The following is a 14,362-nucleotide window of genomic DNA, read 5'->3' on the forward strand; positions in this document are numbered from 1 at the left end:
ATCAAACAAAGAACCTTGAATGTAATGCGTTGCTCAATGGGGAGCCAATGTAAAGTGAAAAGACAGTCCCTGGTACTGTCATATTTTCTTCTGCACAGAATCAATTTTGCAGCTTGGTTTTGTATAGACTGTAAGGGAAGCAGGGTAAAGGCAGGTAAACCGATCAATAACGCATTTCAATACTCGAGATGATATATTACGAGACCCAAGACCGCAGATTTACAACTTTCATCCTTAATAACCGCATGAATAACAGAAATAAACAAGACGTAGGCTATATCTTAAAATGAAATACCATCAAGCTTACATTTAAGCAACCACACACGCACGGTGTTCTTAAACACCAATAGTTACAATAAGATATCATGTTAACATTTTCTACATTTGCAGCAAAACTGAGGAAGAAGACATTTCGACTAACCTGATCTTCGTGTTTCTTTCAAAATTTGTTGTTCGATGGCTGGAAAATGAAACTTGCTTAACTTCTATTTACTTAAGTAATGATAAGTTTCGTTTGCCTTGTATACACAACTAACATTGCAAAATTATAAGGAAGTTACTTGTATCCCGCATTGGAACAGTTCCACTCTAAACAGGGGTTTTGTCAATGCTGAGTATATTATTAATAGTATTCTCGATACTTTAAAAGTTAGTTCCGCATTTTTTACCCTGTCTTTTCAGTTCTTTCTTCTTCGTTATACTTTTCAGCTCAAGTTATAACAAATGACCTTGGATGAGTGTCAATTGTATCAGATACGGTCGAATAGTTATTATTTTTTTCTTAAACGGAACTTTGATATTTGTGTAAAAAACCGCATGAGCATCAATTGCTTCATAACTCCAATACTGGTACGTAATAAAAATCAGAAGTAGTATGATTTGTTTTATTTAAGACAATTGACGCTATTCTATATGTAAGGATAGGTGGTTACTTTACCATTTATAGTCCTATATACTATCGATGAAGCGTAACATGCTTGCATAAACCTAATTCATATGGGGGTTCACTCATTTTGATGTCGTTGTGTGCAAACTAATGCAGCTATGATATAAGTAGACAGCCAAAGAAACCGATTGCAATTCACAGCTATAATGAGAAACATCTACGTAAACAAGTTTGGACAAAATGAACACTAGACTACAGTGAATAAAAGGACCCAACGGAAACAGATATAGACTTGCTCAAATTCACGGCAAGAACAGACGAGAGCTTGAAGTTATCATATTAAGAACACGAAGAATTTCCTTAAGAGAATGTCTGTTATGATCAATGAAAAAGACAGTGTCATCCGCGTATTGAAGCAACCTTGTTTTCTTACCGGCAATATTAATACCCCATAGAATGTTATTACAATTAATTTTTAAGGCTAGAATTCCTAGACACACAGAATAAAAATTGTAAGGGCTTAAGGGTTAGCCTTGCCTAACACCTCTATTAATTGAAAAGAAGCATGTAGTATAACTATTGTTACAAACACAAACATTGCTGTTGTTATAAACTTGAAGAACTTGAATCCACTTTTTAAAGCTATTGCCTAAAATTTAAGAAAGTGGGGGTAGAGTGGATAAAGTTCCATTCCAGTCTGTCAAAGGCTTTCTCAATGTCAATCATAAAAGAAACCCTGGTACATCTTGCTTAGAAGTATAATTTATCAGATCTAAAACAAATGTAATATTTTCGCCAATGAATTTTCCTTTAATGAAACCTCTTTGCTGAGGACCGATTACTTTAGGAATAACGAGTTTTAATCGTGACGCAAGTGCCTTAGCAACAATTTTGTAATCGGTATTCAGTAAAGTGATAGGACGGTAATTTATAAGGCAAGTAGGAACCTTCCCAGCTTTTAAACTAAGAGTTACACTTCCCCTTGACTTCTCCTTCGACAAAGTACCATTGAGTTAACTATAGTTAAATGCGTCTAACAAAGCCGATCACTGGCCAAAATTTCTTATACAAGTTAACAGACAGACCATCACAGCCTGGGGCTTTGTCATTTACCATCGACAAAAGGGCTTGCTTACAATCATTTAGGGAAAGAATCTTCACATATTTCAGATTATTCTACACTAAAAATTTATTTGGAAGATTATCAAGGAAGTTTATTGCCAAGCTAGTGTTTGCACTTCTGTAAAGAGAGGTATAAACAACTTTTTATTTCTTTTAATACATCGTGTTTCTCAGTCAAAACATAGCCATCATTATCCTTTTTTATTTCTTTTTTTCTAAACCTAAAAAATACTTATTTTATATATTTTTCTCCCCGTCCTCAACCCATCTCGCCCTGGACCCAACGATTAGGCCCCGAAGCTTATAATTATACAATCCTAGCAGCTTAGTAGTGAGCGAATAACAGCAGTGTCCGAAATATACAGCTGCTGTTCTAAAGAAATCTTTGAAAGGAGTTCACCTTCTTTCTGACGGCGTTTTTTGGCCTTGGCGAAAACCATACTATTTCTTTTAATACAATATTTAAGGTATACTCCTATTGTGACGATAGGTTCGGAGAAGCAACGTTGGACAGGTTTTTACTGATCATGTCATTAAAAAGGGCATTATGATCATTTAGAAGATCGTTATTGAACTTCTAGTAGCCCGGGCCTCTGTTTTCAGAATGAATAGCTAGGCTAAGATTAACTATAGAATGGTCGGACTGAATACCGGGAGAAACGGTGATGCTATGTATACAATACTGGGGGTTCCTAGAGAGAAGAAAGAAATCTAACCTACAATGAATGCCAGGAGTTACGTTAGAGCTCCATGTAAAATTTTGCACAACGGATTTCTTTCTCTCCACACGTCAATGAGATCAAAGACATCCATCAATGCAATACATTCACTGCCACCAATTTTGTCCTGTTGTAAGTTGAATACAAAATTAAAATCCCCCGCAAACAGAATGGAATCGCCCTTGAAAGTATTTGGTTTGTCAGCGCTGTAAAAAAATTGCGGGGAGTCGATGCTTGGGGCATATATAACAAATAACGTGAGCACAATATTGTGAACCAGGGTATCAATAATAATGTATCTACCGCACTGATGAATTTCTTTATCTACCGCACTGATGAATTTCTTTCTTAATAACAGTAAAATCTATGGTTAGCTTGGATAAAATAGCCATCCCGACTACAAGTAGAACCATGGCTGCTATATATGTTTCAGCCCCAAAGGTATTACTTGCATGGAGCACTTTTTCTGAGGCAAAGCTTCAATTCTTTCAGTTCAGATTTCTGCACAGGATTTTAGGTACCAATAGACTTTTGTTTCTTGATGGGGAAGTCAGAATCTCCACTGTGTTCATTGACGAGGAGTCAATCGAGCACCTTTTTGGGACTGCTGCGTAACTGCATATTTTATCTTTAATGCCGAAATGCGTTTCTTAAATAATCTTTTCTTCTTCTCCAAACAAGATATCTTTTTCGGTTTTTGGCAACGTTTACTGTCACCCTTACAACTTTTCAAATATCCACCTGAAGATTATATTTTCGTATGCAAGACAAGTAACACCGAGCCAAATAGATTTCTTTTATAGAATTCAATTTGCTTTGAGCGTAAAAATTTTTGAATTATTTCAAGCGAAAGCAGCCCCGGTAGCATAAAGTGAGTTTCCCTGAGCTTATAAATGCCTTTATTTTATATGTGTGAATGAGAATGATATAAACTATACTGATGGCCTTGAGAGTACCAGTCCGGAAGTTAAACTTGTTCAACTTGTTCAAACTTGTTCAAGTACGGTCAGAAAATTAGTTGAGATATGGAAGAAAATACGCACAATGTTATGATGTGTATCACTAAGTCATGACTGGTTTCACTTATGATAACTACGTGACATTCAGAAAATTCGTTGATATTCGTTCCAATTCATTTTTTTCCCCAGTTATTTAGCCTTATACAACTTTTGAGAAACTTTGTCACATATGCACTCTCTCAATGCTAACTTTGCAGTAATTTCCACATCAAAAATTACAACCGAGAATGAACTGAAATATGTTTGAAGTCCAAGAAACCTTATTGGTCATGTGCAGATATGGAGCTGATGCTAGATTCCGGATATGTACTGATATAGTATGTGTTTAATTGTAACTACGTAGGCCATGGGCGTCAACAGGTGGGGGACGGGGGGGGGACATGTCCCCCCCACTTTCAAAAGTGGAGGGGATATCATATCATTTGTCCCACCCACTTTTCAGAGTAGTTATTAAAAAAAAATCACATGCATATGCGAGATTTTCTATTTAAGGTCAAGAAATCTGGACTCCCTGGGCCCCTGCTATCTATCACTTGCACCGTCATTTATCTCCCATTCTCCCAATATCCTAAATCTGCCCATCTAATCCGTTCGGGGGTGGGGGGGGGAGACCATTCGAAGGGACTGGACGGACGAATAGGGGTGTAGGGGTTAAGTAATTAAGCTTGGCTACATGTATTCGCCGGATATGGTAGATCTTTATTGTTGAGTGCCGGCTAGGCGCTACACACGCTCTGCGCGCGGTGCCTTTTTCTGATTATTATTATTAAAGTACCTGGGCACATAACAACTGACGTCTTGCACCTACATGCATGTATTATATATACCACTCCACTCATCCCGGAGGTGACGGCGCCACTTTTTCAATATTTCGTTTGAGATGGACGCTGTGTAATTCGTCTCCCTTGGTGTCAGAACGGCATCTTTCTACCAGTACTTTCTGTCGGGATTTAGTTTTGTGAGACAAAATTTCTAATCACAGATCTGGTTCTGATGTAACTAAAAACGACTCAGGAAGGCCGTCTCCTGCGATCTAGGGGGTCTTATGTACCCAAAATTTTCTGGTACGCTACGCGCCAACCAATGGTGGCGCTCCGCTTAGATAGTATAGTGTCCCCCTCACTTTCTAAAACCTGCTGACGCCCATGACGTAGGCTACTGTTCTTTTTTCTCCTCGGTTATAATATTGTAATTTCAAGGCTGAAATTATGCGATGGATAACGAAGCCGCCCTTAGAATACCATTATGTTTATACGAGCCTATTATTCAGTTGAGCTGTAACTTAATATTTTTGGTTATTTCTGATTAAGACTACTGATATTGTAACATAACATGTTGATTTCAGTATTAAAATGCTGATAGTGTTAATAACATTATAAAATTTTCCCTGACATTTGGCGTTCAATACTATAGTGTCGGAGTGATCGGGTGCCCCTCGATACAATTAATATCTGTGACATGCCACCGTGCTCTCTGTTTTCCTTAAAATTACTGGTAAATATCTTAAGAAGAATACTTTTTAGTTGATGTGTTGCCATGACTGCAGTATGACCTAAATGATTGAAATTTTATTGTTCAGCATGGATAATAACCTCACAGTTTTCCGATTTTCTTGCTACTCAAATATGTCTGAGCATAACCTACAGTAACTAGCTGAGTAGCCTAGGCTATAACTACTATACTAATTCCGCGAAATAGCCTTACACTAGCCTGCATGCACCCACTGAGTTTAACTTTAGCGTGCATACCATTATCACTGATATATTATCATCGAGTTCGCAGGTACTGCACCTATAAAATTGTGAGCGATATCCATTTCTAACTTTTGTTTTCACTTTGCTGCATTTCCCTATTTGTGGAATCAATGTAGCTTATTTCCAAATTTCCAAAAACGTGTAAGTTGTAATTGATAAGCCCTTGCGGGTTTGTCCTACATTCGTGGTCGCTTAAGCGTCGTATAAATTAATGATGCAGATTATTGTACAAGCAAGCAAGTGATGTATAGAAGTTGTTGTTTCATTGACAGGACAAGATTCGTTGAATTGCAGCAAAGGATCACGGAGAAAGAGAATATGACGTAGCAAATTTCTTGCCAAGATGGATGCTCTGGAGTCATTAAAGGAATATGGCAGTGATGCCTCATCAGATGAGGAACCCTCACCAAAAGTCAGGTAAAACATATAATTGGCTTCAGAATTCATGTTACAACTCAAGTAGTTAAGTAGTACCATAGAACACCTACAACACATAAAGGGCTAAACTCTCAAAATTGCTGGTTGTGGGGATTCTTAGTATTAACCTCTGTATAGTTTCTTCAAGTTTTCAGTAGAAATATTTCTTTAAAAAGTCCTGGTTGAGGAACACAGTTATGTGGTTTAAAATTTGTTAACTTACACAAGATGTGTTGGCATGTTCTTTAAAATCTTGGTTCTTACACAAGGGGGAATCAGTTTGTGGCATAAGCTTTTTAGATATAACATGTTTCTCACCCTTTTATTTCTATTTGATTTAAGCACAGCCATCATCATGACCCAAGATTTACACTCAGTGTTCGATTTTTCCGGTATCGCATCGCAAAATGCGATCCAAAACGACAAACTTGCGAGACGTTTCCAAATCAGCATCGCACATTGTGCCGATTTGTGCGATTCAAATTCCTAGTCAGATTTGGGAGCAAACACTCAAACCTTAACTTACGAACTGTCGATCACAATGTAGAAGTTATAATTTATTGAGTTTATACTCAATGTACAACTTATTCACTTGACCATATAGCGAAAAAAAAACCTGAAAAAATAATATCCTACCATAGTTAAGTGTAAAGCAAATAGCCTAACCACCTCGGCAGTTACGGATCTCACGTAACTAAAAGGTTCCCTGGCAACGTGCCAAAAAAATGTTAACAAACAGGTGTTACACAGGGGATGAGCTCACAGTTGTTGGGAAGGTACCTGGGCAAATTCGCAGCACATGTACCGTGGTACAGTAGTTGGGTATAGGGTTAAACACTGCAGTTGTAAAAATGTACGCATAGTGCAGGCTATTCATTGTTAGGCAGTCTAGAAACGGGGCTTTGCTGAACGTTGTTTGTTTCATAATATCGGAAGTTTTGTAAGTTGCACTTTTTAAAGATTGAAAGACAGATTAAATCTTTTTTCATTTTATAACATAATGTAGCTACTTTAACTTGTCATTTTAAAATTTTCATCAGTTTCGTGACAATTTAAATAAAAAAAGTTGTCAGTATTTTGCATCCTCAACTGCGAATTTTTTCATCGCCAGACATCGCAAAAAATCACAACAATTTTCGGGGGCTTTCGCCCCAGGATCCCCACGAGGGGTTCTACCCCATGACCCCACCATAGCCCTAAGACGGGCCCCTGGACACCACGCCTTTATGCTCGCACGTTACGCGTGCTAGGCAGGCGAACACCGGCGGGAAATCGGCAGTGTGTTGGCGGGAAATTGAAGAAGGTTTTCCAACACTGCTGAACTGTGCAGTTACTGTATGCATCATGTTCAAGGTTTTCACGGAGGCCTTTGAGGAAATGAATGGTTAGTACAGTGTATATATGCTGCACTAATGCTGTGTGTAGGCCAAGGTTCACGAAGGTCATTGGTTATATTCGCGCGCTGTAGACGTGTTTTTAGATGTTACGGAGAGTCAGGTTTCCATGGATATTAATCGAAAATGATTCTGAGTTTAACTGACGCTAAAGAAATGGATCGTCTTGGGCAGATTAACAAATCATTGCAAGTATAAATAAGTACAGGTAGCTCTGCTGTTAAAAAGAAAAGTTCAATATCGGTTTGCTGTTATTGGCAATTAGGCAAAATTTTACCGATACCGATATGCTGCCGATATTGCAAATATCGGCCGATACCGATATTGAAAACGATTATCGTAGCAACACTAGTATAAATAATAATAATAAACAAACATTTTCTAGTTAATACATTGATCGCCAACATTTGGTCCGTTTTGTGGTAATTTCAAAACTGCTATTCAATATTGGGGAACTGCTATGCAACAAAAATATTGTATAGCAATTGTCGAAATTTGTTGCTATGCAATTTTTTGGCCATAAGTCAAACCCTGTTTACACTGCAACCATATCAGTCATAAACAAGTGACAGAATTGCATAACATTATAAAATAACATCACATAACAAATTGGGAACATTGTGGAACATAGCTCTGTATTAGTTTGTGCTGTCAAGAAACATTATTCTGGCAAGGTTAGTTCTACTCTGAAATTGGGACAAGTTACTCATGTGATCTTGTATCATTTAGTTTCTTCAATCAATGTGTTTTGTTTTAGGGAGGGCATCATTGCACATCATAGCACTAGAGTATTAATAGCACAAGTTTAGTGGAAGGATATACAAAGCAAATAATGTTACCATGAATTTACAACCAATTAAATGTTCATCTGTTCAGTGCAATTTCTATTTAGTTTGTTGTGGTTAATGTTATTAAACCCAGGTATGTTATGTGTGATCCTCAAGGATGAAGGCAAACGTTTTCTAAGCTTTCTCTTTCTTACAAGTTGTCTGAATGTTTTTGTACCTGCTGTCAGGCGCGTAGCCAAGGGGGGGGGAGGGCGGCAAAGGGGGCCCCCTTGAGCAAATTTAAAATTTTTTTTTTAAATGTTTTTATGATATCGCTAGTATTTTCAAAAGAAAAATGCAAAGATGCAACTTACAAGGCCTGGGAAGTGCCATTTCCTGCGATCTGGGAGGCATTTTCAGCCAAAATTTTCTTGTACGCTTCGCGCCAACCATGGTGGCGCTACGCTTCTACAGTTTCGCCCCTCCCTTGGCAAATTCCTGGCTACACGCCTGTCTGCTGTCGACACTCGATGGGCCTTGATGTGTGCTCCTGGGGTTTGTCATGTAACATGTTAGATCCCATTTCAGTACAGTTGAGCTTCCACCAACATCTGAACTAAACACAATTTTACTTTACCTTCCTGTCACATAACGTGTACATCATGATGCTGAAGAACTACAGTATTATCCATGCATAATTTTTACGTTGTACCTTCATTTTCATTCTATATTTTTCAGTGAATTGAAACTGCCAGAACTACCATCTTCTATTCTATCGATGTTCAAAGATGAGATTGAAGATGATTCACGTAGCAACGGAGAGCTTCACAAAGGCAGACAGAGAAGTTTCCCCCATGTCCCTGGAAACTGGGCAACATTTGTCTATTGCAAAGGTAGAGAAAGTCAAGTTCTGTGTTGTAAATGCAATTTAAATTTATGTCTATGATATACTGAATTGAAACAATGTTTTACCACAAAGTAAGTAACAATTGGTGTCTAATCAAACTTTGACCACTCTAGCAGTTTACAACAACACTGAACCATCTTTGGATACAAAGTTTATAAATTATAAACCTTTTAAAGATCGACTCTTGGCCACCCTAACCTAATTAAATAATTGATTGGCTTTGACCACCTATTATACTACTTAAAACATACATTGTTAATGTCTTTTTTGGTATTCCGGTCGGTGAACTAAAAATAATGATAAATGAAAATAATTTTACTGTCTTCTGAAATATTTCACTGTCTATTAGTCATTTGTGCTTTGTGAGACACAGGCACGGCATGCTGTCAGGTAGGTACAACCAAATAAAACTGATTTTCTAAGGATTCTGGTCTTGGTATTGAAGTATTAATCGTCCACTATTAAACGAAATGACCTCAAAAATACGGTATCTATTCTACTCTATGAAAAAGTAAATTTCATGTTCTTCCTGCATTTTTGTTGTTCAGTGTCTGTTTCCGATGCAATGACCAGACTGATGGCCGATCTGCTTGACTGTTTTAATACAGAGGATGAGGGGGAGGAGGTCAAAGTTGAACTTATGGAAGACGTCCATGTCAGTTTATCCAAAACAGTTACATTACAGTACCACTGTATTGAACCACTCACAGCTGACCTCATGCAAGGACTAACAGCAACAATACCACAGTTTGACTTCTCCTTTGATGGAATCAAGATACTAACTAATGATGAGAAATCTAGGTACCTTATTCCATGATTTATCCTGAACAGTGTTAGATAGTGATTTAGCAAAGTTTTGGGCTATATAAATAAATATAAATAAAATATATATAATAAAATATATATAAATATTTTCCTTCCCCCTAGATTTAATTACTTTGTTTGAGCATTTGTATAGTTATTCACTTCAAGAACACTGATTGATACACAATTATTTATATTTATTAAAAGCAGTTGAATTTGCACATTGTATTAACATGCAGATACTTTAGGGCAAAAAAACTGTTTACTATTATCTTTCTTACATTAACAGAATTTGGATTTTTCTTGCCTTAAATCTTTTGTCGATATCATTTTTGTGGTAGTATGTGTTTATGCCTAATCGTACCGTATGTTACTCTGCTTTGAGCTGGTCCCACACTCCCTGAATGAACACAAGCAGACTCAACTGTGACCAAGTTTTTGTCATAACCATAGTGTTACAAACAACCCCCACACCCCCCCGGCACACAGTGATGAGTGCACAATGACTGTTTTCTATTAATGGATGGTGATCGCTAATTGTAAACCTGAACCACTACGCACTTGTGAGTGCCAGTCAGGCATACCCTGTTGAATCTCCATCTAAAACCAAGGCAACTTAAAAGCATCAGTCATGGCAGTAAGCACGTAGTCACAGTTCCACTCTTTAACTGTTTCTGACATTACAAGGTTAGCAGTAAGCACTTAGTCATGGTCCCACACTTTAAGTGTTTCTCACATAACAAGGTGTAGAAGGTAGAGTTAGGCAGTTTGCGACCAGCTTGGTTCAGACGGTTTTATCTTCCCGAATTGACAATCCGTGATGAAGATCGTTAGCTAATCGCAACAATCGGTAACAAGAAGACTGTGGTGTACATCATAGCATTGTCGCAAACAATCCTTTTTTGACTTAAACGATGGTTAATGCAAGTTGAAAAAATAATTTGTTTATGTTTATTGACTTGTTTTTTTCCCCCTTTCCCCTTTGCTTTTCCTTCTGACGGTAGATCGTTTCTAGCTTTGACAGTTGGAGTGGGATCTTCTCAACTCCAGTCTGCAGTGGACGTCGTGGATAAGTGCCTTGGAGAATATTCTCTTGAATCGTTCTATAAGGTTTGATTTTGGGGTTTTAATATAATACCTAACAATAATGTCTTTCGTTATTCTTCTTCTTCTTTTTTTCTACCTTTTTTTTTTCTAACTATTTTTTAAATATGTCATTTGTTGATTGCAAGGTACATTTTAATTGAGACACTTTCTGCCAATTTATTGGTTTGGCCATGAAATCTACCATTTCCTGATTGTTTGTTTTTTCTATAGGATGCATGCTTTCATGCAAGTTTTGCCTGGTTTCTAGGCGATGCTAGTGACATTATGACTACGGATCTTGGAGGAAGGTTGGAAGTGAGTTGTTTTGGTTTTATATTTGTCTTAACATTGACATACTGCAGCAGCCATTATATTGATGGCGACCATATGTCCATATTTCCCTTGACATTTCCTCTGTTTTCTTACGTGAACAATTGGGTAAATCAACAGATTGTGACAACAAAAATTGTCCAGCTGTTGAGGTAATTCAGTCAAAAACGTTCTCAACGAAGACTTGTCCATCTAACTACTCCAATTTGAGCACAGATTGGTAAATTGTGAGAAGTAGCAGTCTTCAATGTTTCTGACCATAAGTAGATTTCGAGCGTTCAACTCCCAAGTTTGATACCATTTTCAAGTAGGCAACCTTGAAAATCTTCTCTCTTTTTTTTTTTTTCAAACCTTCCCTCAATACCTGAGACACCTCCACAGGTTTCTAAAAGTTGCCCTCCTTTCTTGAGATAAAATTGGGTAACCCTATATACATTTATAATATTGGAATCCATATGATGACTTTCTTACTTAGGACAGTAATTTCACCTAACATTCCATTCCGTTTAATATCAAATTTTATGTTGGTGGTGAACGTTCAGTTTTGTCATTAAAGATATGTACCACAAACATAAACGATTACCAGATCTTTGAAATTGTGGCCCCCGACAAAGCGAACAACAATGAAATTCCAAATTGTGCCATTATTATTTTTGCAACATTTGACCCTCCTTTGTTGTCTTCTGTTGCTGAAAAGGGTGGTGCAGGTGGGCATATGCCCACGGTTATATCAGCTGGTCAAAGACTTACGGAACTACTGAAAATCTTGAACATAGATTTGCTTTCAAAGGCGCAAAATATCAGACTATTTTGCCTCCAAGCAGAATTTCATTCTACCAAAATATCTCGACCCTCCCCTAGGACACAGATTGGTAATGGATTATTTTGTCCCTCCCGGCCACTGGTTCCTCCAGTGGCTTACCTCATCAATTTGAAACACCTTCCAACACACCTGCGTAGAAATTTGACAGACAGACAGTGTGTGTGTATATTACTTTGGCAATTTTCATTTTTTGGAGAGTTGGTTAAACATGCTGTTACTGGATCAAGTTGTCTTTCTTCTTTGTCTGTTACAGAAATGCTTTTATAGACACCAGTCTTCATTTCCTCAACGTGTTGATCAGATTTGGTGTAAGTCTGGGTGCAAGCAATTTAGCTTCCAACTGAGAAAATGACAGTCAAGCAAAAAAACAATTATATCTGCTGTTCACACACTCGTCGATGAATGAAGTTTGATATCACCAAAGATTTTATCATCGTTGAGTGTTGGTTAAAAAAGGAGAAGCAACTACAATACAGAAGGTCTCTACCTGGTTAGGGTGCTCTGTCTCTCTCTCATGGTCTGCAGTGAGATAACAGCAAAATGTATGAATCTGATGATGCTCTCAGGCTGTGATCAGAAATGTTGGGTTGAAATGTATTCACCTGTCATTTAGAAAGGAATGTCAGGACAAACAGAGCAGGCACTGTTTCTGTTCTGTGGATGGGGGTTGATGCTTGGATCTTTAAGGGCCATCTTCACCTGGTTATGGTGCTACGGTGGCATGCCTGTGATTATAGTTGTCAAGATGCCGGCGTGCAACTATGATTCCGAGCAGAATGCTGGAACGAACTGAATGGCCACAATTCAACTTCTGCCAGTGGGTTGTCGGTGATTGGGTCACATGTGCAACCATGTACACTTCTGCACCACATATACTCCAAATTGAAATTATAGTGGGGGAGGGGATAGGACTGATCTCACCCCCCTCTCCCCATCCCAACTACCCTGGCAGACGTTCCCCCCCCAAGAAAAAACCTGGTGTACAGTGGTTAGTTGTGAAAAACCACAAAGATTTTTCACACATTGTTTGATGGAATGATGATCACCCACTGGTGATGTAAAGGTACAGTCTGTTCACTCGGTATCATCAACGAAGGTTCGACAATCATAAGTTGGACTTATTTTATGATGATGAATAATGTAATAAACTGTTTGATAATGACTGATCCTGCAAAAGATCATCTTGTGTCTGTTATTTGTTTAGTGTTGGTATTGAATATTTAAAGAAGAAGAAGAAGTGAAGCTAAACTAAGAAGTTAAACTTGTACTATTACTAACCCATTTGAAAAAATGCAGTTGTTGGCTAGAAATTCTCTCAGGTATTAAACTTTGTAATAGATTCTTACATAGTCACAGTTCATCAGCTTAATGTTTCAAAAACTTGTCAGTATTTTCTGTCAGTAAGGACGATTGGGTATGCTCCTAGGAAAATTAGTCACTTTTTTTTGTGTGTGAGGGGGGGGGCAGCCATTTTTTGACTGTTTTTGTTTTAACAAATGTTAAAAGAACGGTTGTCTTCAAGAGCGTACATGAAATATTATGAGTAATTTATTTTTACAGAATCTTGGGGGAAAAAAAATGTATATATATATATATATATTTATATATATATATATATATATATATATATATATATATATATATATATATATACATACATACATATATATATATATACATATATATATATAGATATATATATATATATATATAGAGTAGGTTGGCGTCTATCTTGGCGCAGAGTGCTCTATGTCCATTGGACAGAGCGGAATATATGTTGATACTAGATGAGACTAGTGGAACACTAGTAGTTGTAACTCGGAGTTTCACGCTTTATTGCGATCTTCAGACAACTGGTAGCTTCAGGATACGATACGATACACCTCGTGTTCTGCTTCCACCCGAAGGTGCTTCAGCAAACTAAGGAAATCCTTAGTCGGTAATTAATGAGGTTCCAAGTTTTTTTAAATTTCGGTCCCGGGAGCAGGATTACACACCCCTGCCTCGTTACTTCAGGGCACTATTCGAAAAGAGAAGGCGAAATTCGCCGGTGTCCTTCCACGCACAAAAACTTGGAACCTCAATAATTTCCGACTAAGGATTTCCTTAGTCTGCTGAAGCACCTTCGGGTGGAAGCGTAATACGAGGTGTATCATATCTCATCCTGAAGCTACCAAGAGCGGTGAGGTGGCAGAACGGGAGAGTACACGTCTGCAGTACCTGAGGTCCCTGGTTCAAACCTCGGTGTCGACACTGACACCAATTTTCACCCCGCTCCTTTCTCGTGGTAGGAAAGTGGCTACACGTGGAAAGCGGTACTCACGTCCTTCGGAG

At 37.9% G+C, this 14,362-nt stretch overlaps 2 protein-coding genes across 5 annotated transcripts in view; one reads left to right on the plus strand and one right to left on the minus strand.

The window, feature by feature from the left end:
* The window catches only part of LOC139959962 (hyalin-like), a 17,568-nt gene extending 14,739 nt beyond the window's left edge, over positions 1 to 2,829 (minus strand). Inside the window, exon 1 of one of the 3 annotated variants that reach the window (XM_071957928.1) lies at positions 2,729 to 2,829. The gene's annotated coding sequence lies outside the window, so the exon portion shown is untranslated. Of the gene's footprint in view, positions 1 to 421; positions 616 to 2,724 lie in introns of those variants that run through there. The other 2 variants (XM_071957937.1, XM_071957920.1) reach the window with 2 other exon arrangements.
* A 2,279-nt stretch (positions 2,830 to 5,108) lies between these two features.
* Positions 5,109 to 13,206, plus strand: LOC139959997 (U6 snRNA phosphodiesterase 1-like). 2 transcript variants are annotated; one of them, XM_071957982.1, is made up of 7 exons: positions 5,109 to 5,240; positions 5,773 to 5,917; positions 8,817 to 8,971; positions 9,534 to 9,786; positions 10,794 to 10,899; positions 11,107 to 11,190; positions 12,282 to 13,206. In XM_071957982.1, exons 2-7 carry the CDS (start codon positions 5,844 to 5,846, stop codon positions 12,378 to 12,380), a joined length of 771 nt encoding a protein of 256 aa, XP_071814083.1. In that variant the 5' UTR covers positions 5,109 to 5,240; positions 5,773 to 5,843; the 3' UTR covers positions 12,381 to 13,206. The 2 variants fall into 2 exon arrangements, with proteins under 2 accessions (XP_071814083.1, XP_071814093.1); XM_071957992.1 differs by lacking the exon at positions 5,109 to 5,240 and adding an exon at positions 5,407 to 5,547.
* Positions 13,207 to 14,362: the final 1,156 nt, after the last annotated feature.

Source organism: Apostichopus japonicus, chromosome 3 (assembly GCF_037975245.1).
Source record: "Apostichopus japonicus isolate 1M-3 chromosome 3, ASM3797524v1, whole genome shotgun sequence".
NCBI classification, from domain to species: Eukaryota; Metazoa; Echinodermata; class Holothuroidea; order Aspidochirotida; family Stichopodidae; genus Apostichopus; species Apostichopus japonicus.

Bases quoted from the DNA above. Each gene is read 5' to 3' on its own strand.
- LOC139959997 (XM_071957982.1), top strand. From the start codon at position 5,844: ATGGATGCTCTGGAGTCATTAAAGGAATATGGCAGTGATGCCTCATCA. The intron at 8,972-9,533 runs GTAGAGAAAGTC...TTTGTTGTTCAG, and splicing joins AACATTTGTCTATTGCAAAG to TGTCTGTTTCCGATGCAATG. The intron at 9,787-10,793 runs GTACCTTATTCC...TTCTGACGGTAG, and splicing joins ACTAATGATGAGAAATCTAG to ATCGTTTCTAGCTTTGACAG.